This window comes from Gadus morhua, chromosome 18 (genome assembly GCF_902167405.1).
Source record: "Gadus morhua chromosome 18, gadMor3.0, whole genome shotgun sequence".
Lineage (NCBI taxonomy): Eukaryota > Metazoa > Chordata > Actinopteri > Gadiformes > Gadidae > Gadus > Gadus morhua.
Genome location: NC_044065.1, coordinates 1,338,356 through 1,361,567, shown reverse-complemented (window position 1 = coordinate 1,361,567; position 23,212 = coordinate 1,338,356). Strand labels below are relative to the sequence as shown.

Here is a 23,212-nt window from a genome sequence, read left to right as displayed (position 1 = left end):
GCTTGAAGTGAATCCTCCCCGCACTGAAGTCCGGTTTCTCCAGTTTGTTTAACTAAGCAGCACTAGATAAACACTGCTCCTAAATCTGATTCTAAACGGGGGGCGGGTGTAGTTTAGGATGTTCCAGGGGTGGTACCAAGATTAGAGCCTCATCATTAAAGCGACAAACGATTTGAAGAAATGTGAGATTCGTAACATGATTTTTGCTTGGCAATAAATGGGCCTTCAATTCATTTTCATCTGTGATTTTTTTTTTTTGCTTTGGACTGTTGGTCCAACGCGTAAGGCCTCAAACGTAAATATTCGTATAGTATCCGCTAGGCGGCAGCACCACTGCCACCCTCCTACTCCACACCAGATCGGCGGCGGATCCGGAGCCACTTCCTTTTCATTCGCCAGTGTCCTACGCGGCTCTGCACGCTTTCAGTTGCGGCCGTCAATCGCAAACCTGGATTATAAAACGTACAAAACTGACCTCGTACACCACAGAAGTATTTCCATAAGGACATAGGTAAGTCCCCGGGAACCCGTGGCTGTAATTGTGGGCGTCGGGTGCGTGTGTTGGGGAGGTTCGCCCCGGCATATGGGAAGGCCCTGCTCTACCCCCGTGGTGGTAGCGGTAGCGGCATGCTAGCATTAGCTCCGCGCCACATCCTCTAGGTCTGGCCGGTGTGGTACACACGGCTGATAAACAACCTTAATATATCAGTAGCTTCTTAGGACTATACGTCTTTACTGAAGTACTGCCATACGTAAAGCTTTGGCTCTGAGCGAAATATGACGACATCATAATCCGGTGAACCAGCTGTCAGTGCCGATGGTTAGCCGGCGTCGCGTAATTGTAGCATGTTGTTAGCATGTGATGCTGGCTAGCGATAGCGGGTTGTTAGCATGTGGATGATGAGATCGAGATAGTACTGAAGCGGTCATATAGCGGTAGCATATACAAAAAGAAACAAAAACTTTGACCTATCGTTGTTGCCTTACCTGTTGATTAGTACCGGTGTGCTTAGTGAAAACATGTAACTAACGTACTGTGTCGGGTCCTCCAGATCAGCCCCCCCCTGGAGACATGTCGCGGTTCTTCGCCACCGGCTCCGACAGCGAGTCGGAGGAATCCTCGTCTGCGGACGAGATCACCCCCAAAACATCGGGACCCAACTTCAGGCAGTGAGTAGTACCTGTGTTTTTAAAGCGGTGTCATACACTTCAGGCTGTTAGGCGTAACCAGGCCACCTCCCCAATCAATACCTGTACCTGTTTACAAGTATATCTGTCCAACTAGACTCTGAACATTGGCCAGTATCTGACATACCAGCCCTTGTTGGTAGTGAATTGATCTCAACCGTATGTTGTCCACCCCTCCAGGTCGCTGTTGCTTAGCGATGATGAGGAGGACACCAAGAGGGTTGTTCGCAGTGCCAAGGACAAGAGGTGAGTGGACCATGAGAAAGTGTCTGTTAACCTGTGAACTCCATCAGCTGGGAAACGCTGCCATAACAAACAATGCAAGGTGCTCTACATCCAACCAAACCGTAACAGTTGATGGTGGTTCGTATTGACTCAGAACTTCCTTTCAGTTTATAAGCCATTGCAGTATGTTGAATCAGTGGCTGGTGTGTTGACCCGATGTTGTGTAACTGTGGCCAGGTTCGAGGAGCTGACCAACCTGATCAAGACCATCCGGAACGCCATGAAGATCCGAGACATGGCGAAGTGCCTGGAGGAGTTTGATCAGCTGTGTCGAGCGTTCCTCAAGAGTAAAACTATAGTGGACAAGGAGGGGGTGCCCCCCTTCTACATCCGCCTGCTGGCTGACCTCGAGGACTACCTTAACCAGGTTAGTTATTTAGAGGATTACCTCAACCAGGATAGTTAGCTAGAGGATTACCTTAACCAGGTTAGTAAGCCAGAGGGTTACCTCAACCAAGTTAGTAAGCCAGAGGGTTACCTCAACCAAGTTAGTTAGCTTGAGGACTGCCTCAACCAAGTTAGTTAGCTTGAGGACTACCCCAACCAGGTTAGTCTACTGGAGGACTACCTCAACCAGGCTAGTTAGCCCTCAGCAGGTTTGTTTTTTTGAGGACTACCTCAACCAGGTTAGTTTGCTAGAATACTTCATCAACCAGCTGAGTTAACACTTAAGGTTAACGAGAGGACCACCGCAACCATGGTAGATAACTAGAGGACTACCTCAGCTAGGTTAGTTAACCATTTTAGTTGACCTCAACCAGATTAGTTGCTGAATGGCATCCATACATTTAAGGGATGTTTTAAGCATGCTGGCCTTTTCATCCTTATCGGTCTTGGACCAGAGTACTGATGTGTTGTGATGTCACTTCCTTCCAGCTGTGGGAGGACAAGGAGGGCAAGAAGAAGATGAACAAGAACAACGCCAAGTCTCTGAGCTCCCTGCGGCAGAAGATCCGCAAGTACAACCGCGACTACGAGACGGAGATCGCTGCCTACAAAGAGGTACAGGAACTACTACTACTACCACTACTACATGCTCTGCTGGATGGCCGTTAGACCCTCACTCACCCCCCCCCCCCCCTCCTCTCTCTCTCTCTCTCTCTCTCTCCTAGAATCCCCAAGAGTCCGCCGATGAGGAAGAGGAGAAAGAGGCGGAGGAATCGGGTGAGTTTAATGTTTAAATATTTTAATATTGGACTGAGAAGTTTTCATCAAAAGGTGTTCCTTTTATTCATACGTTTCAGATTCAAAGTATATTCGTAAAATAAATGGGTGTAGCCTTCATTGTGACGGGGTGTTCACTGTATGATGACTTCCTGCTGTGCTATAGGCTCTTCTTCGGGTAGTAGTGATGATGAGGAGGAGGGAGGAGAGGGCATGACAGCCAAGAACTTCCTGAAGAAGGAGGCCGTACCCGAGGCCAACAAGTTCCTTAAGGGGGCCAAGGGTTCTGGGGTGAGGACACACACACAAGCAAGCACGCACGCACACGCACGCACGTATAATATACACTAATACTGAACTCTTCCTCAGGATGAGGCTTCATCAAGTGATGATGAGGATGATGAAGACTGGGGTGAGGACTCGGAGGACAGCGGCAGTTCGAGCTCCGAAGATGGAGAGGGAAAGAGCTCATCGCTCGCATGCCGCTTCCTCAAGAAGTGAGTATGAGTGCTAAAGCCTGCATGCTAACGGATGTAAACAGACTTATAAGACTAGCCGGCCGGCCGATAGTTGCGTTTTTTTAAGTGTAGCGGCCGATACACATTCGCAGATTATTATTTATTTATTATTCTTTTTTCCCTTGGCATGATTTGCAGACAGTTCAATAACTGTTCCCTTTTCAATTTGGGATTTGTAATCATCATTGTGTCATTTTTACGATGTCAATTGAGGGAGCAAAAGCAGTATCGGCTCCAAGTATCGTCTCAAGACAATCGGCAGGCCGTATTGGTCATCAGTTTAGGCTGAGGGAGGAGATAATCTGTATCGGGACGGGGGTCCACCCATCACATACAGGTGGCTCCCCGTGTGAGACTGACCGGGGGTAAGAGGAGGCTGTGTGTTAACCAGGCTGTGTGTGTGTACCCTGCCTCCTAGGACCCAGGAGGGAGAGAAGGGTCTGGACAAGAAGCGTGAGCAGAGGAAGAAGAAGCAGAAGAAGGAGCGCCTAGAGGAGGAGGCGGAGGAGGAGGCCGGCGAGGAAGGCGAGGGCGGCTGGGAGAAAGTCAAGGGCGGCGTTCCTCTGGTAAAGGTGCGGGAGACTACCCTCTGTAGTGATGTAACATGTTTAGACATGTTTTAGACTCGATTAGCTTAATTGAATGGTCACGTACGGAGAGCTCAACACCTCCTTTTAGAACAACGTTGTCTGTGTCGCCTCAAATTCAATCGAAATGGATGAGTCTGTTTCTAACGTTTGCGTATCAACTACAGTTTGTTTTTAGTCTTGTAATTCTAAGTACAATATAGAAGGATTAGATTAAATAATTACTGGTAAACTCTAGACTAGGCTAGGTGGTACGATGAGGATTTCCTGTCTCAACGCTTCTGCCTGTTTGGCAGGATTAGCCCAAGATGTTCGCCAAGGGAACCGAGATCAACACGACCGTGGTGGTGAAGAAGCTCAACGAGATCCTGCAGGCCAGAGGAAAGAAGGGAACTGACAGGTAACCCCCGCTCCCAACCGGTAGGCTCTTGGTTCCCAGCCTGGTTCTGGTGGTTCTCCCCCTGGTTCTAACCCTGGTTCTCCCGGTTCCAGAGCGGCCCAGATCGAGCTGCTCCACCTGCTGGCTGGTATCTCAGGCGAGCACAACCTGGGCCAGGGCATCCTGGTCAAGATCAAGTTCAACATCATCGCCTCCCTCTACGACTACAACCCCAACCTGGCCGCGTTCATGAAGGTAACTTCACGGGGCCTTCGGCCGCTGCTCCATGGAGCTGTGGGGGGGGGCGACGCGTTGCACCCGCGGCGGTATCCTCATGGACCTTCTCCTCCCTGCAGGCGGACATGTGGAAGAAGTGTTTGGAGTGCATCGATGAGCTGTTGGACATCCTGTTTGAAAACAGCAACATCTTCATTGGGGAGAACATCGCCGAGGACAGCGAGAACCTGGCCATAATCGAGTCACAGGTACCAATCAGAACGATCTGCTTACTCACCTGGTCTATGATGTCACCAATCAGAGCTGTTCATTAAATGAACTGTAAATCAACGTAACGAGCCAATCGGATCAGGTAATTTAGTAACCTGGAATATTATCTCTACCATCAGAAAATGTTTTTAGCGAACAGAGACGTAATCTGCCTTTTGTGTTGCAGCCCTTCAGGGTGCGAGGGTGTATCCTGACGCTCGTGGAGAGAATGGACGAGGAGTTCACCAAGATCATGCAGAACACAGACCCCCATTCCCAAGGTACGGCCGACTCACTCCTCCTCTCTGACCCCCATTCAACATTGTGTTCCATGACGGACTCCCCAGTCACTCTGAAACACACTCTGGTAAATCCCCGGTTCAGCAACTGCTGCCTGCACCTTTCAAAAGAAATACGATCCAACAGTCGTGAATATCGTCACGGTATTACTATCCGTTTTCAACTGCAGGGTTTCCCGCAGCACTTTACAGCTTAGGCGTCCGCCTAAGCAACACACGCCAGCAGCCTTAACTAAGATCATTTAAAATATTATACAAAAGTATACAATTATCTAAACTTAATTTACTCTTCATTCATGTGTTTAGATCACGCAAGTCTGACAGACTGCATGAAAATAAGCATAACCGGTTCATCTGTAAAAGAGTGCACCCCCCCCATCTGACGGAAAACCCCTTAATTAACACACGTTCTGCGGGCATTCCTGAAGTGTAAAAAGGGATTTAGTGCTTCACCCTGTGACCCCCACGCTGAAGACGACTGTGACTGTGTTTGCGTCCGCAGAGTACGTGGACAACCTGAAGGACGAGGGACACGTGTGCGGCATCATCGACCGCCTGCTGTCCTACCTGGAGACCAAGGGCAGCACGGAGGAGGTGTGCCGCATCTACCTGCGCCGCATCATGCACACCTACTACAAGTTTGACTACAAGGCCCACCGACGCAGCCTCGGCCTAGTGGCAGAGACCAAGGTGAGGGGGGGGTCTTTGTCCAAACAGCCGTGTTCTTCCGGAGGCGTTCGAGACTAACCTGGCCTGTGTTCATGTGGCCGCCTTAATGTTCTGTTCATGAAAACATTGATATATTTTGTGTCTTATGGTTATTTTGATGTGATTTACACTTTGAACTGTGATCAGGTAGACGGGCCACTTCCCAACTGCGTAGTATTCCGGAATCTCTCCATTAGTTTTCGATTTCCAAGCACAGAGTAGAATTCCTCTGGATGCAAACTTGCGACACATCAACATAACACAAGCTCACATAACCGTGTCATCCCCAGGCTAATGAATAAGGAATTCAGAAATACAACTGGACCTACCGGCAGAGGTTACTGAACGTAAATAGAAGTTAACACCTGGTTAATCAAGTGTTATTTCAAACGCTGGGGATCTCCTGAAATGTATACGGAACAATGGGACAGGGACGTGGTTCGGAGATAAACCCGATTTCGATTCCTCTGCATGTGGTCCATATTTAGCCAATGAGAACAAAGTTGACTTTGACCTACGACCTTGCCTTGTGAAGTCTGAGCAGGACCAGGAGGAGAGCGAGGGCGAAGACAGTGCCGTCATCATGGACCGCCTCTGCAAGTTCATCTACGCCAAGGACCGCACCGACCGCATCAGGACCTGCGCCATCCTCTGCCACATCTACCACCACGCACTGCACTCCCGCTGGTACCAGGCCCGCGACCTCATGCTCATGAGCCACCTGCAGGACAACATCCAGCACGCCGACCCGCCCGTACAGGTGAGACCCGCTGACTGTAGCTGGCTAGGCTACGGAGTTAGACCATACTGACCGCTACAGGCTAGGCTACGGGGTAAGACCATACTGACCGCTACAGGCTAGGCTACGGAGTAAGACCATACTGACCGCTACAGGCTAGGCTACGGAGTAAGACCATACTGACCGCTACAGGCTAGGCTACGGAGTAAGACCATACTGACCTCTACAGGCTAGGCTACGGAGTAAGACCATACTGACCGCTACAGGCTAGGCTACGGAATAAGACCATACTGACCGCTACGGGTTAGACTAGCGGATTGGTTCTCAAAGTGCGGCCCGCAGAAACATTCCTGTCGGCCCGCAATGACTTGCAGATGTAAGTAAAAAAAAAAATATATATACATACATTATACTTATTACATCAATATTAATTTAAACAAAAATAAATAAATAGAAAGAGAAAAGTCGACTCTCTCTAGCTTTCAATTAAATCCTTTTACATTTGTTAGTTTTAATCCGACTGTACATTACTTTGAAAGGATGAATCTCAGTTTTGTGATTCAGACCTCACTTGGCCTCCCTCCCAGAGGTCCACGGGGTTATGTTTTTTTTTCCACCACTGGGATGCTGACGGCGTTTCCCGCCTAATTTTTGTTCCTTTGGCGGCCATCAGTCAAATTTTGGGTTCCTAAATTAGCCCTCAGCTGTCAAAACTTTGAGACTAGCGGATTACCTGTACAGGTAAACCACTACAGGTTAGTTTAGCGGATTACCTGTACAGGTAAACCACTACAGGTTAGTTTAGCGGATTACCTGTACAGGTAAACCACTACAGGTTAGTTTAGCGGATTACCTGTACAGGAAAACCACTACAGGTTAGTTTAGCGGATTACCTGTACAGGTAAACCACTACAGGTTAGTTTAGCGGATTACCTGTACAGGTAAACCACTACAGGTTAGTTTAGCGGATTACCTGTACAGGTAAACCACTACAGGTTAGTTTAGCGGATTACCTGTACAGGTAAACCACTACAGGTTAGTTTAGCGGATTACCTGTGCAGGTAAACACTTACACTCATCGCTACAGTTAAGCCGCTACGTACACACCTATAAAAGTAAACCACTGCATTTACATCTCTGCGGGTAAATCTCCATACCTGTACATGTAAATTCTGGTTGAACTGTGGTTCTAGTCTACACCTGTCGGTACAGGTTAACTGCTTATTGCTCACCTTTTAGAGGTTTAGCATTACACCCCCACCTGTACAGGTAACCTGCTGCACTCACACCTGTACAGGTAACCTGCTGCACTCACACCTGTATAGGTAACCTGCTGCACTCACACCTGTACAGGTAACCTACTGCACTCACACCTGTACAGGTAACCTGCTGCACTCACACCTGTACAGGTAACCTGCTGCACTCACACCTGTAAAGGTAACCTGCTGCACTCACACCTGTACAGGTAAACAAGCCCTAACCCGTGCGTCTCATCCAGATCCTGTACAATAGAACCATGGTGCAGCTGGGGATCTGCGCCTTCCGCCAGGGCATGATCAAGGACGCCCACAACGCCCTGCTGGACATCCAGTCGTCCGGCCGCGCCAAGGAGCTGCTGGGACAGGGCCTGCTGATGAGGAACATGCAGGAGAGGAACGCTGAGCAGGAGAAGATCGAGAAGAGGAGACAGGTGGGAGTCACCTCACACACACACACACACACACACACACACACACACACACACACACACACACACACACACACACACACCCTAGCTGCTTCCTGCTGGTTAGACGAACCAAACTAAGGCCTCGTTGTAATTGGTTCACTAGTTCCCTAATTCAAGATATAACGAACACTAGTATGCGATTTAAGTTTACGGGGAATTCAGAACGTTTCTGTGCTCAGTGCAAACTGCTGTGCGCAGTGGGAAGTAATGGGTGGATAAGTGCATAGCAGTTGTGCACTTCTTTCATGGTGCATTGTGGGTATTTAACAGGGCCCTACATACGTCCCCAGATGTGTACATTAAAGTGTCCTACGGCGCTGACACGTGACCCCTGTGTCTTCAGGTGCCGTTCCACATGCACATCAACCTGGAGCTGCTGGAGTGCGTGTACCTGGTGTCGGCCATGTTGCTGGAGATCCCCTACATGGCGGCGCACGAGTTTGACGCCCGGCGACGAATGATCAGCAAACAGTTCCACCACCAGCTCCGAGTGGGGGAGAGACAGCCGCTGCTCGGTGAGCCTGCCGCCTCCTGCCTCTCTGACCACGCAGCGCTCTGGGTCCCCACTAGGGGGCCCCACGGGACGCCTGCCCTACTAGGGCGGCTCGGATGTGGGAGACATCATAATCACCATTATTTTGGTCAATATTGAGATCACGATTATTCAAACGATTGTTTTTGAGTTTGAAGACGTGTTGTATTTCTCCAGCATGCCAAAAAAACGCAAGTCAGAACTTTGAAAAGTCGCCTTTAGAAATACACAAAATGGTCAAAAAGAAAATGTTCCAATCTATATTGATATACAGATATGTATCCGGTATTTTTTTTCTACTCGATTATGTTAATTTTGTGATCGTTTGACATTCAAATCGAATCGCGATCAAAATGAGATTAATCGCCCAGCCCTATTTTCTACTCCTGGTCCTCCCCTGGTCCTTGCCCTCTGGTCCTTGCCCCCTGGTCCTTGCCCCCTGGTCCTTGCCCCCTGGTCCTTGTCCCCTGGTCCTTGCCGCCTGGTCCTTGCCGCCTGGTCCTAACCCCTCCTCTCCCCCCCAGGCCCCCCAGAGAGCATGAGGGAGCACGTGGTGGCGGCCAGTAAGGCCATGAAGATGGGGGACTGGCGCACCTGCCACTCGTTCATCATCAACGAGAAGATGAACAGCAAGGTGTGGGACCTGTTCCCCGAGACCCAGTGCGTCAGGGAGATGCTCGTCAGGTGAGAGGGACACCCCCCCCCCCCCCCCCCCCTTAGTGACACGCGTTACAGTCCACCCATAGCGGGCTGCTGAAGGAGCTGCCTAAGTGTTTGTTGTTTGTCGTGCAGGAAGATCCAGGAGGAGTCGCTGAGGACCTACCTGTTCACGTACAGCAGCGTGTACGACTCCATCAGGTAACGGCGCGGCCCCTCTGAGCTCACCTGGCCCGCACGGTGCTGTGCGTCCAGCGGTCTGACGGTGTTGTGTGTTGTGTTCCAGCATGGGCACTCTGTCCGAGATGTTTGAGCTGGAGCTGGCCATGGTCCACTCCATCATCAGCAAGATGATCATCAACGAGGAGCTCATGGTAAAGGGTCGCACCACTGCATTGGTTCGCTTTAAGGTCCCAATTCCTCAAGATCAAAGAAAGTAGATGTATATAACCGACAGACCATATTCATGAACACTGCTAGATTTTAGACTAAATATCTGATTACTGTTATCAATACGTGTGGGTGTGTGTCAGTCAAAGGCCATATTTAAATCATTCTTGACTAAATATCTGATTAGTGTTTCAGAAACGAGGTATCGGATCATGTCTGATCTTGTGTGTGTGTGTGTGTGTGTGTGTGTGTGTGTGTGTGTGTGTGTGTGTGTGTCCCAGGCGTCTCTGGACCAGCCCACCCAGACGGTGGTGATGCATCGCACGGAGCCCACCTCCCTGCAGAACATGGCGCTGCAGCTGGCGGAGAAGCTGGGCGGCCTGGTGGAGAACAACGAGCGCGTGTTCGACCTCAAGCAGGGCGTGTACGGAGGCTACTTCAACCGAGGTGAGGCCGCGAGCCTCTCTTATCTCAGGCATGGCCGCCTCAAGGGGCTCAAGGCTCCGGTATGGTTCCACGTTGACGCAACGCGAGGGGGTTCACGGACCCTCCTCGAGCCCCTGATGTGCGCCTCCCAAGTATTGTAACCATCAGTCGAGGCGACTCAGCAGCAAGGGCTGTGATTGGTCCGCTGACGTAACCCCGACTTAAAACCAGAACGGGTTGGCGGCTGCGTGGACGCGGCTGCGTGGACGCGGCTGCGTGGACGAGACTGCGTGGTCTTTGCGTCAACGTGGAACAATAACTCGGCCTTAACACAACGAGCCGGACCAAAGATGAAAGGCCCATGAGCTTAAAGCTCTCGGGCTGGATGATGAAATATTCCACACATTAATATCAGGAGACACACGAGGCAGTCAACATCTCTCATGAGTACTGCAGTGTTTGACGTGTGTTTTTGAAATGGAGTAGGAGCATTGTATACATCAATTAACCATTATATTATAAATTATAAAAGATGCTGATTGTATGAATAACTATTGTCCTTATTATGTATTTGAGCCCACACCCTGTACACACCTAGTCTAGCATCAGGCACACTAGAAACCACCGCTACTATAACTCTAAAGACTCTATCAATGTGCCCTGTGTTTCAGACCAGAAGGGCTCCTACCAACAGAAGCAGGGAGGCTACCAGAGAGGTACGTGAAGACGGTCTGTGAAACCAGACGCCCAAAACAACTGAGAACCAGCTCGGACGCTGGTTTAAATTGGCGGCTAATATAGCATATATTTGTCACTTATTTTGCATGTAGCTTGGTTGCTAATTGAGCGGCGAGCTTGGATGCTGAAGGGTGGATTTGTAAGAATTGATGACCAGGAAGGTTGTGACTTGGCTCCTGAATGCTGCCGTGTGATGTTGGGAGTGTGACCGTCGCCAGCGAGGTGTTCAACTTGTTTTAACTTCATTTTTCAGAAAACCGAGGAGGTTACCAGCAGAGGCAGGGTGGTTACCGGGGTGGAGGTAGGTACCGATTCACTCTCTCCTCACGCGCCCACTGAGCTCACCTCCATGCTAAGCTAGCTCTCTATGCTAATCACAAGCCACACCTCCTTCCTCATGACACCGTCAACTCTTCCTCATCTCGTAGTCCAGTTAACCTCGCATCTGATGTTTCCTTCTTTCACCAAATACACGTATATACGCACACATTCTCACACACGAGTATCCGGCCGGCTGTGAAGTGTCTGGGCCGGGCTTGTTGCCTAGCAACAGTGGGTTTGACCCCTGAGCCTAACCTCCGCTCCTCCTCTCTCCCGTCTCCCGACAGACGGCCAGCGGGGCGGAGGCTACCAGGGGGGGTACCGGGGCGGGTACCAGGGAGGCAACCGCGACGGCAACCAGGGAGGCAACCGCGACGGCAACCAGGGAGGCTACCAGGGCGGGTACCGGGGCGGGTACCAGGGAGGGAACCGCGACGGGAACCGCGACGGGAACCAGGGAGGCAACCGCGACGGCAACCAGGGCGGCTACCAGGGCGGCTACAAGGGAGGCTACCAGGGCGGCTACCAGGGCGGCTATCAGCGTGGGGGTGGCGGTGGCGGCGGCTACGGCGGCTACAGGAACCACCAGAACCGGGACCAGAGCAACTACTAGACGACCCCCTGCCTCCTGAACCCAGACCGCCTGAAGACCCATACTCTCCTCTCCAAGCCTCCTTTTCTACACTGGCGGGCTTTTATTATGTGATGACGGTGTTTGAAGTACGGCCATTGTACCGCAACCAGATCACAGTGAACTATTCCTATTGGTTGATAAATAAACTGTTCAACCCAATTATACCGTGTACCGTTTGTTCTTTAAAGCCGTGTGCAGTGCGTTACCCTCTTGGCCACTAGGGGTCAGTATAGCGCCTCGGGTTCGCAATAGTGTTTAGGTGCGCTGATCTCAAGTGACGCGTCAGTAGGTCAATCGGAAAAGCACTCAGCAAATATAGTAAACTCGCAGATTCGTCTCGGGTACAGGGATGTTGGGGGGTAAAAAGATGGCAGCATACACCCCATTTAGTAACTGAGAAACTGGTAATTAATTGACTTATACTGAACAACGCATGGAGTGAGCTGATGTGCCTATTCATTTATTGTAAGTAGTAATACTTGCAATATGTACAATGTGCTAGGGTAATTAATGTTTACTCACAGGAGATTAGTCATGTAACAATGTATTTCTTTTTAATCAAGTCAAGAGTCTTTACAGTGGGAAGTAAACGTGTAACATGATTGTCACCATTACCGGAGGTGTTAATTGTTCTTCAGCGGCTGCTGGTCCTGGAGGTTTACTCGTGACGCGGTGCAAGTGTCGCATATCCCACCTCCGTTCCTTCTCTCCATTTGGCAAGTGACTGTTATTTTAATGGTTTGAAAAGACGGTCATCCTGTCTTCTCTCACATTTGCCCCTTTTTCGTGTTGAGAAAGGGACTTTAAAGATGAATGTGCTGAACAAAACATAAGCTACAGGCTAACAAAAAAGTAAACCTCTAGTCTAGATACATTGAGTAGGCTACGTATGAAAATGCGGCAAGCTCCCGTTGCCACCAAATATTCCTCATTAAAACCAATTAATTGTAATCCCCCCAAACATAACGTATCTTCATCACTGTTTTACATCACTCAGTGTGATACTATTTGTATCGCAAAATAATACATTTAACAATGACTGTGTCTACAACGTTTCAAGACATCCCAGAGTCTCCCGTCCTCTCTCCTCCTCATTAGTAGACGCTTCACATCACGCTCTAGCGCCCGCCTCTCCCAAGGCGCATCCTCCGGTGTAACTCCAGCCGGAGGAGGTCCCTCTCCTTGCGGATCCCCTGCAGCACGGTGCGGTTCTCCTGGGCCCTGCGCACCAGGTAGGGCATCGTGTCCTCCACCGAGCCGTACGGGACCGACTTGTACACCGCATAGCCCTGCTCCGCTGGGGGTCGGCCAGGGTCAGGAGGGGGCCATGGGGAAGGAAGAATACATTGATTAGCATTTTGGGTGAATGGGATGCAGAGTAATTTGGTGGATGGGGAAGTGATGAGAGGGTGAGGAGGAGGTGAGGACCTTACCCAGTGTGAGGGAGACGTGGTCACACATCCCTAGCAGCTGACCGAAACACACAGAGCCGCCTTCTTTATCTACTCCCAGCTCTTCTATCCTGTCAGTCAGACACACAACAGACAATTAATCCAATCACAAACCAAGGAACTGCTGTCTATAGATCAGTGTTTCCCAACTAGTGGGTTGGCTCCCCATTTATGGGGTCGCAGGCGATAACTACCTTATAATCTCTAGATATTTTATGATTTTTTGATGATGAATTGTTTAAATGGTTTGATAGGAGTCATAAAGGTCATGTATTTATTATTAACTGACTTTGCGGACTGACTGGTTTGGAAGCAGATTCAAAAAAACGTAATCAAACTCCGCAAATAAGTCAGTTAACGGTGAAGGTGCCAAAAAAAAGCATCAGACCCAATGTTTTTTAAATTATTCTGGTTTAGAGTCATCGTGCGTACCTCTCGGTAGGTATCATGCTAACATTATGGTGTGTCGTCATGCTAGCCACGGGTTCTTCCTACTGCTAACCTCTGGACGGTGCGGCGGACTGACTCCTCATTGTGCGTCGCGATGATGACGCGGTACCGCTGAGGATCCTGGGAGATGAGGTCCATCAGGAGTTCCATGTTTCCGTTGTAGCTAAGGAAAAGAAAGAGTAAGAGTCGCTAACATTTGTAAACTAGCTAACCCCAAGCTTTTAGGCCAAGAACTCGGACTAGGCTAGGCTATAAAAGGCTTATAAAATTGATCTATTGAACAATATTTCCTCCGGTTATGTTGGCATATTCATAATTTATCATCATATTCATTGCTTATCCAGATACTTATTTCCTGTGTGCGTGCGTGCGTGCTGGTACCTGTGGTTAGTGTTCTCCCAGCTGTCGTGAACAGGGTCTGGGCGGTCCTCTTTCTCCGCCTGCCTCCTCTCCTTGTCCATGTAGGCTCCTCTCACCAGCTTCACCCCCACGCTGAAGCCCTCCCTGGAGGACACGTCCAGCGCCTCCTGCAGGAAGCCGCGGGACTCCTGCACACACACACACACACACACACACACACACAAGTACACACAAACACACACACACAAGTACATACACACACACACACACACAAACAAAGTACACACGAACACACATACACAAGTACACACGAACAAACATGAACACACGTCCATAGCTATACAGCTGTATGTGATATATTTGGTGTCTTGTTGACAGTTGCGTTGGGGGGGGGCGGTCAGCTGACCTTCAGGTAACACTGGTACGTGTTCCAGATCCAGACGCCGCCTTGGTTGAACTTCTTCATCATCGCCATGGTGACCAGGGAGAGCGCGGGGTTCATGTAGGTGTACTCGGCGTCCACGAGGACCCGCACCTTGTGGACGCTCGCCTGAGGGACGGCAGGACAACCGCGACATCGAGACGTCAGCGTGACGTCAGCGCGACGTCAGCGTGACGGTCAGCGCGACGTCAGCGTGACGGTCAGCGTGACGTCAGCGTGACGTCAGCGACATCCTCGACATCCTCGACATACGTACCTCCGCTATCGTGTTGAGCCTCTTCAAACCACAGAGCAAGTGGGCGTTCTCCCGCTCATCCAAACCGGGGAACCTGATTGGCTGGAAGAGACCAGGCGGCATGCTTCTGTTGCTTGTGATCATATGAGGTCATCACCTCTTCTAGTTGTACTTCCTGGCGACCATGTATGGCCAATGGGGGCTCGGTGTAGGATGTTTGGGGTTACCTCTCCGTTGAGACCTCTGAGCAGGACTTCAAGGTCGACTGATGTTTGGTGTTTGAGCAGCGCTGTGAGTTTCACCTGAAGACAACCAGAGAATTAGTAGAACTCATTAGAACACGATCTCTGAAAGAGGTTCTGATTGGCCGTGACTCACACAGAGCTCCGGGCTGAGCAGGGCGGTGATCTTCAGTTGCATCATGGGATCTGTAGTCCAGGCGTTGCTGTGGGACAGTCTCACACACTCTAACATGGATGCCATGTTCTCCTCATACCTCTGCTCCCTATGGAGAGATGAGATGTTACACCTGATACACACACACGCACATACACACACACACAGACACACACACACACACACACACACACACACGCAGCAGTAGATGGTCCAGCTCAAGGCCCAGGTTACCAAAGTAAAAGTCCTGCACTGGATATTCCAGGGAGGACTTTAACTTTGTTAGGCAGTGTGTAACAGCTTTGTTACCCGGTGCTCTCTCCTAGGTCCTCTTCTAGAGGCACGGCCAGCATGGGTCGGAGCCCCAGGTCGGCCATCTTGGTCATGGAGCGAGAGATCTCCCCCTCGGTCTCCCCCGCCACGAACTGAGCATAGACGAATGGGCGGAGCAACAGAGACAGGCCACGCCTCCCCAACACGCCCCTTGCCACCGACAGCAGCTGAGGGACGCAGACACAGAGGTAGAGAGCGAGTGAGAGATGGATAGAGAGACCCAGACACAGAGGTGGAGAGAGAGTGAGAGAGATGGATAGAGAGACGCAGACACAGAGGTGGAGAGAGAGTGAGAGAGATGGATAGAGAGACGCAGACAGAGGTGGGGAGATTGAGCGAAAACTGAGGTGATCAATTATGACTTCTCGTCTGTAGCGTCTTACACTGACTTCAGAAACAAGTCATCCATGAGCATGTAGGGGTACCAACATGTAGACTGTGGACATTGTGAATAGAACCTTTCCGATGGGAATCAAACGATCACCTTTGACCAAGATTGCCCTTACCCCTACCAGCTCCTTGAGGACCTGTCTAGATAACAGAGTACGTAGCAGAACGTCTCCTGTTGGCGGCCCTGGAGGAGGGACGGAGTCCTGACCTTGTCACAGTTGTTGACGAGGAGCGGGACGGAGCAGAACCTGAAGACGGCCAGGGCTCGGAGCAGCTCCTTCGTGCTCTTCACTCTGAAGGCCCCTGGGTCCTCGAAGCTCAGGGGCCCGGGGTCCAACCTGGGCCCCCGGGCGGCGGAGGAGGAGGAGGGGGCCCCTGTACTGAGGAACCTCAGGGGGAGCAGACGTCGGACTGTGGTCTTCATCATCATCATCATCACCGCTGGAGACCTGAGGGCAACAGCAGGTCTGATTGGTCTAAACGCATGCTGGTGAGTGAGCTTCTGTCTATTAATCCCAACCTGTATTTATCAACGGGAAAAAACACATTGAGAAGCAACATTCTCTTTCACAAGAGTGGCTCGACTACAGTGGCCGCGAAATAACATCAGTCAGGGTAGGATGTATGTTCATATACAACCGACCATGTGTGCAGTCAAACACACGCTCACCCCCTCACTCATACAGACACACAATCACCCCCTCACTCATACAGACACACACCCCCTCACTCATACAGACACACACTCACCCCCTCACTCATACAGACACACACTCACCCCCTCACTCATACAGACACACACTCACCCCCTCACTCATACAGACACACACTCACCCCCTCACTCATACAGACACACACTCACCCCCTCACTCATACAGACACACAATCACCCCCTCACTCATACAGACACACACTCACCCCCTCACTCATACAGACACACACTCACCCCCTCACTCATACAGACACACAATCACCCCCTCACTCATACAGACACACACTCACCCCCTCACTCATACAGACACACAATCACCCCCTCACTCATACAGACACACACTCACCCCCTCACTCATACAGACACACACTCACCCCCTCACTCATACAGACACACGCACACTTACTGTCGGCCTCACTCACGCACTCAGTCACAAAGACAGACGGAAGTTGTTCGGCTAGAGTTTATCCCCCGCTGTGAACGAGAGTTCTCACCAGTTCAGTTTGAGTGGCGGCGAGTGGCTCTTCGGGACCAGAAGGTGAGGGTCCAGGGGAGACGGGTCCAGGGGAGACGGGTCCAGGGGAGACGGGTCCAGGGGAGACGGGTCCAGGGGAGACGGGTCCAGGGGAGACGGGTCCAGGGGAGACGGGTCCAGGGCAGACGGGTCCAGGGGAGACGGGTCCAGGGCAGACGGGTCCAGGGGAGACGGGTCCAGGGCAGACGGGTCCAGGGGAGACGGGTGCTGGTGCAGCAGCAGGGACAGCGTGTCTGTCCAGGAGTGCTGGTGCTCGTGGTGGAGGATCTACGCGTTAGCGTGGATTAATCAGTGTCCAGTGCTCAACAAACACCAGCCCCACCACTGGCTTGGTCTGGGCGGTGGTCTCACAGTCAGTGCTAGAGTAGTTCCAGTTAGCTAACCATGAACTACATTTTTTTTTATGATTATTAAAAATCAAACTCATGTTATTTGTCTGTATTATTTCATATATAGACAAATGATATTATTAGTGTATATTAACAATCTGTGAGCGAACCGACGGGTTTTAACTGAAAAAGATTAAATGTCTCGGGTTCACTTGAGCCCGAGTGTTTACCTGCTGGACTTTGAGAAGCACCAGGACCAATCATTAACCTCCGCTCTTGTTTTATCTGGAGCGCCGTCAGGTCACAGCTGGACAGACCGCTACCATTCCCAGCCTACAGCCAGCTAGGATCGTAGGCCACATTTGGTAAGTGTGATGATGAGGGTCATTTGTAAGGTGGTTGGGAATTTGGTTCCGGACACACAACGTGATCCATAATCTTCTGATGTATAGAAAGACAAACATACTTTTCAAACATTTTTATTTTTTCATCCTACCGTGAGCTTTGTAAAAAAAAACACATCCAAGAAAACATCTATTTACACATTTGTTTACAAATGATGACGTCATCACCACGTATTCATTCAGCCTGCTCATGACGTCAGTCTCCTTATGACATCATCACTCTGTTTCCATGACATATTCCTAACATGAGCAGCCTGTATTCATGACGTCATTCAGCCGGTACCACTACGACTCTACCGAAGCTACCACTTCTAAAAGCGCTATCCAACGTCCAGAGTTAACTCATCGATGGCGACACGATCGACTCCCGCCGCGATCCGAACTGCACACGCTCAGTAGGCGGCACGGGGGCCCATGTCCCGGTAGGACCCCTGGGGGGGCGGGGGCTGTCTGTAGACGTGCCTGAGGGGAACGGGCATGGAGGAGCGGGGGTCCGGACACAGCCGCAGCGGGTAGGAGGGGAAGGAGGAGTAGAGGCCGGGGCCCTGGGCGACGGAGGAGAGGCCAGGGTGGTGCAGCATCATGTCCGGCAGGTAGGGGGAGCCGGGGTGGAGCTCAGCGGGGGAGGGGAAGAAGGGGGAGGGGGTCTGACCCTGGCCAGGGAGGTGGGAGGAGGGGAAGCCCAAGGAGGGGGGAGGGAGGTGGGAGGGGAAGCAGGAGTTACCCTGGAAGGAGGGGTGGTTGAAGGAGGGGGAGGGGAAGCTGTGTGTGAAGGAGGAGAGCTGGGATTGGTTGAGAGGGAAGGAGGACAGTTGTGATTGGTTGAGAGGAGGCGCGGAGGGGTAGGAGAACTGGGATTGGTTTAGAGGAGGAGCTTGGGCTAAGGACAGCTGGGATTGGTTCAGCGGGGGGTAGGAGAGTTGTGATTGGTTGGGTGGGAAGGAGGACAGCTGGGATTGGTTCAGAGGCAGGTAGGAGAACTGGGATTGGTTGAGAGTCGGAGCAGGGAAGAAGGGAGGGGCCTGGGTCTGGTTAAGGATGGGGGTGGACGCTAACGAGAGCTGTGATTGGTTGAGAGGGGGGGCGGGGCTGTAGGAGGGGGTCTGGGGTTGGTTCAGAGGGGGAAAGGGGAACGCGGTGGGAGCGCTCGGCGTGTTGACCAGCGCCCCCGAGGGAGGCGGAGCCGTGGGGTCGTGGGGGGGCGTGGCCTCGTGTGGAGGGTAGCTGAAGACCGCGGGGGAGGCGTGGTCCTGGGTGGGGGGGTAGGGGGCGTCGAGGGGGGTGTGGGGACTGAAGCCCTGGGGGTCGCCCGGCGCCAGGGCGGGGTAGGCCGGGGGGGACGTGGGGAGCAGGGGGAGGGGGGAGGAGGTGGCGGAGGGCGGGGGGGTGAGGTCTGGGTAGGAGGAGAGCAGGCAGGGGTACCCCCCAGCAGAGAGAGCGGCCTCGGGTCCGTCCGGGAGAGAGGTGTAGGATGAGGAGGGGGGAGGAGGAGCGGACAGGAACCCTGGCTCGTAGGAGGTTTCAGACCTGGAGATGGAAAATCACACCGTCAGCTTTTAACGCTAGCTGTACCGCAACACAAAACTAGCTAAACTGCTAAACCACAGCTAGCTGTACTGCTAAAACACAGCTAGCAGTACTGCTAAACCCGGCTAGCTGTAATGCTAAACCACAGCTAGCTGTACTGCTAAAACACGGCTAGCAGTACTGCTAAACACGGCTAGCTGTAATGCTAAAACACGGCTAGCTGTACTGCTAAAACACAGCTAGCTGTAATGCTAAACACAGCTAGCTGTACCGCAACACACAGCTAGCTGTACTGCTAAACCACAGCTAGCTGTAATGCTAAAACACAGCTAGCTGTAGTGCTAAAACACAGCTAGCTGTACTGCTAAACCACAGCTAGCTGTACTGCTAAAACACAGCTAGCTGTACTGCTAAACCACAGCTAGCTGCATGCTCATACACACCGGTAGCTGCATGCTAACACGCACCTAGCTTTATGACTAATAACCGCTGCATCACCCAGGTGGGAAATACACATTGGTACTCACTTTGCTCTACAGCACTCACCGCATTTTCTAGGTATTATTAATTATCATGTCTATCACGTACCTGTCAATCATCTGGTCCGACACGTGACTTCCTGCAGTGTCCTGCATCTCATTGGCCAGGCTGGCGGCCATGTGGTCGATGTGAGAGGTGATGAAGGAGTGGCCCAGGTCCAGGTGCTGCTCCGGGACCTGGGCCGGGTCCTCGTCTCTGAACCCACAGGAGGAGTCCTGCTGCTGGGGCAGCGCGGCCAGAAGCAGACCCTGCAGGTCCCTGGAGGAGTCGCCGGGCTCGGAGCCGTCTGGGAGACACACCAGAGAGTGAGTACTGCTGACATACTATAGAGTTAGTAGAGAGGTAGTACTACTGCCTTGATATACAGGTACTGCCTAAATAACGAGTAAGTAGTATTGCCTTAATAAAGAGTTGGTATAGGCTTGTGCTCAGAACAGAGTTTCCACATATTTATTCATTTATTCACTGATATTTCTACGTACCCAGATCCAGGGGTTCTGTCATCTTGCGTTTCTGACGTGCGTCTCTTTGTCTTTGGGAAACAAAACTGTCTGTTAACGTTTGATTGTGTGTGTGTGTGTGTGTGTGTGTGTGAGTGATTTGGTGTGTGTCATATGGTTTGGTGTGTGTGTGGGGGTGCATGTTATATGGTTTTGTGTGTGTGTCTGTGTGTGTGTTACTTTTTGCAGTTCCTTCCATCCTCTCTGAAGCCTTTTGCAAAGGGGTTGGACCTGATCTTCAGCTCAGTGATCTAGGGGAGGGGGAGAGGATGTGAGAGGGTGAGGGGGTGAGAGGGTGAGGGAGTGAGACGGTTAGGGGGTGAGAGGGTGAGAGGGTGAGGGAGTGAGAAGGGGAGGGGAGATGAGAGGGTGAGAAGGTGAGGGGGTGAGAGAGTGAGGGGAGGTTGAGATGGTTAGGGGGTTAAAGGGTAAGTGTGCGGTTGTGCGTGCGTGCGTGCGTGCGTGCGTGCGTGCGTGCGTGCGTGCGTGCGTGCGTGCGTGCGTGCGTGCGTGCGTGTGTGTGTGTTACCCTGGGGTTCTGGTAGGCGGTGACGGTGAGGAACTGGGTCTCGGGGAAGCTGAAGGAGTGCTGGGCGCCGCCCCAGCGCAGCATGTCGCGCGCCTCCATGATGTGGAGGCGCGGCTGGTAGCGGTGGAGCGAGTGGAGGATGATCTGGAGAGAGAGCAGGACACACACTGGGTTAGTACACACACACACACACACACACACACGATGGTAGAGATACACACACACACATTAAACAAAGGGATAAACACACTGGAATTAACACATACACAAGCAAACATGATTATATATATATATATATATATATATATATATATATAGATATATAGATATGTGCAAACAAACCAATCAGAGAGCTGGTACGCACATGTCCCTAGCCAATCAGAGAGCTGGTACGCACATGTCCCTGGCCAATCAGAGAGCTGGTACGTACGTGTCCCTGTGAGTCCAGCGTGTGATTGGTCAGCTTGGCGCGGTGGAAGGCGACGCTGCGGCCCAGCCAGTGGGCGCCGGTGGCGGGGGAGTCGGGGTGGATGAACACCCGGTCGGGCAGCCGGGCCTCGGCCTCGCCCACCGTCTGCCACGCGTCGCCCTGGAAACGGTAGCGCGAGCTGTCCAGGGGGACGATGTCCAGCAGCAGGATGTAGCGCAGGGCGGGGTTCAGACCGGACAGCTTCACGCTCAGCCCCGGGAACATCCGTCTGGACGGGGGAGGGGGGAGGAGAGGGGAGGAGGAGGAGAGGGGAGGAGGGGGGAGGAGAGGGGGGAGACAAGGGGAGAGGAGAGGGGGGAGTAGAGGGGAGGAGGGGAGGGGAGGGGGGAGCCGAGAGGAGAGGGGGGAGGAGGAGAGGGGGGAGGAGAGGGGAGGGGGGGGGGGGAGGAGGAGAGGGGAGGGGGGAGCCAAGGGGAGAGGAGAGAGGAAAGGTGAGCATGTTTCTGACTGGGCGAGCAAGGCTTCGACCATATTATCCAGACGTGTACACCTGTGTGCCCAGGTGCATTCTGGGGGCCGGACCTCACCTGCCCTTCTTGGTGATGATCATCTCCGTGCCGACGGCGCTGAACTGTTTCCATAGCGACGCGTTCTCCAGCTCCATCTTCACCTGCTCCTTGCCGGCGGTCTCCGTGGGTACGGGAGGCGGGGCCAGGGCCCTCGGGGGCGGAGCTCTTGCTGCCATGTTACAGGAGGTAGGAAACAGGCCCTGTGGGGGCGGAGCCTCTCCCTCTGTGGGGGAGGGACAGCAGGGGTCAGCCCCAGCCGGGTCCATTCGGCTCACTTGTTCCCTCACTCCCTGTTCCCTACATCGTTTCCTATTCCCTCCAAACACATCAGTTATGTAAACTTTGTATACCTATTTATATTATTCATTTCTGTTCAAATCTATAGACAGAATATTTTATTCTATTGTATTTCATTTATATTTTAAGCACAGAAATACAGAGTGTGCCACACAACGATTGACTGCAAATCCTGTATGAGTATGTGACAAATCAAAACCTTTGAATCTTTGAAGCTATAAAAAAGGATTTTAAGATTGCAATCCTAATAATATATTTAATTGAAGAATCACCAAATAGGTAGATTCAGCCTATTCAATATATTTTGTGTCTTTTTCAGGGGCCAATGAAGGGGCCCTCAGAAGCCCATTGAGACACAGCAGTGTGTGTCGGCCCCAGAGAGACTATCAAATGTTTCAAAAGGAATTAGGAAACAATGTCAAACTCATCTGAACCCTGAAGCTGCTGGCATACAGCTGTGATCCACTTACTGAATCTATCAAAATAATAACATTTATAAAACACAGCGCACACACACATACTTTCTCTGTCGGGTGCTCACACACACACAAACACGCACACACACAAACGCACGCACGCACACGCATATACAAACACAGCACACACCCACACTATATAACGAATACTTTCTCTAACTCACACACACTTTTTATTTTGCCTCTCTCACACTCACTCACTCAGTTACATGCTCTATCTAGCCCACTCACAACACACAGTCTCTCCCTTTGGCCTCTCTCTCTCTCTCTCTCTCTCTCTCTCTCTCTCTCTCCCTCTCTCTCTCCCTCTCCCTCTCCCTCTCTCTCCCTCTCCCTCTCTCTCTCTCTCCCTCTCCCTCTCCCTCTCTCTCTCTCTCTCTCTCTCTCTCCCTCTCCCTCTCCCTCTCCCTCTCTCTCTCTCTCTCTCTCTCTCTCTCTCTCCCTCTCCCTCTCTCTCTGTCTCTGTCTCTCTCTCTCTCTCTCTCCCTCTCCCTCTCTCTCTCTCTCTCTCTCTCTCTCTCTCTCTC

At 51.6% G+C, this 23,212-nt stretch overlaps 3 protein-coding genes across 4 annotated transcripts in view; 1 reads left to right on the top strand and 2 right to left on the bottom strand.

Annotated features, from left to right (window-relative positions):
• The first annotated feature begins 345 nt into the window (after positions 1–345).
• On the top strand, positions 346–11,942 carry eif3c (eukaryotic translation initiation factor 3, subunit C). Of its 2 annotated transcripts, none has more exons than XM_030340076.1 (24): positions 346–511; positions 1,053–1,170; positions 1,369–1,434; positions 1,651–1,840; positions 2,350–2,475; positions 2,586–2,637; positions 2,804–2,928; positions 3,007–3,134; positions 3,574–3,721; positions 4,045–4,142; positions 4,235–4,376; positions 4,478–4,606; positions 4,795–4,888; positions 5,409–5,596; positions 6,150–6,374; positions 7,852–8,043; positions 8,426–8,597; positions 9,139–9,298; positions 9,407–9,472; positions 9,558–9,645; positions 9,943–10,108; positions 10,759–10,803; positions 11,079–11,126; positions 11,434–11,942. In XM_030340076.1, the coding sequence occupies exons 2-24, from the start codon at positions 1,073–1,075 to the stop codon at positions 11,757–11,759; spliced, it is 3,072 nt and encodes a 1,023-aa protein (XP_030195936.1). In that variant the 5' UTR covers positions 346–511; positions 1,053–1,072; the 3' UTR covers positions 11,760–11,942. The 2 variants fall into 2 exon arrangements, with proteins under 2 accessions (XP_030195936.1, XP_030195935.1); XM_030340075.1 differs by having other exon boundaries at positions 3,574–3,727.
• A 370-nt stretch (positions 11,943–12,312) lies between these two features.
• prodh2 (proline dehydrogenase 2) lies at positions 12,313–17,552 on the bottom strand. Its single transcript, XM_030340077.1, has 11 exons — positions 17,044–17,552; positions 16,046–16,286; positions 15,424–15,614; positions 15,097–15,223; positions 14,946–15,020; positions 14,740–14,820; positions 14,448–14,591; positions 14,063–14,229; positions 13,734–13,844; positions 13,214–13,302; positions 12,313–13,077 (listed from the first exon to the last, which is right to left on the bottom strand). Exons 2-11 carry the CDS (start codon positions 16,271–16,273, stop codon positions 12,899–12,901), a joined length of 1,392 nt encoding a protein of 463 aa, XP_030195937.1. The 5' UTR covers positions 16,274–16,286; positions 17,044–17,552; the 3' UTR covers positions 12,313–12,898.
• A 363-nt stretch (positions 17,553–17,915) lies between these two features.
• Positions 17,916–23,212, bottom strand: part of tbx6 (T-box transcription factor 6) — a 5,945-nt gene continuing 648 nt past the window's right edge. The window contains exons 2-9 of the mRNA XM_030340925.1: positions 21,931–22,252; positions 21,344–21,611; positions 20,914–21,057; positions 20,565–20,635; positions 20,363–20,416; positions 19,933–20,196; positions 18,693–19,344; positions 17,916–18,470 (exon numbers count right to left, since the gene is read on the bottom strand). Of these exons, the coding sequence (XP_030196785.1) occupies positions 18,210–18,470; positions 18,693–19,344; positions 19,933–20,196; positions 20,363–20,416; positions 20,565–20,635; positions 20,914–21,057; positions 21,344–21,611; positions 21,931–22,252 (2,036 nt within the window). The 3' untranslated portion in view covers positions 17,916–18,209. The remainder of the gene's footprint in view (positions 18,471–18,692; positions 19,345–19,932; positions 20,197–20,362; positions 20,417–20,564; positions 20,636–20,913; positions 21,058–21,343; positions 21,612–21,930; positions 22,253–23,212) is intronic.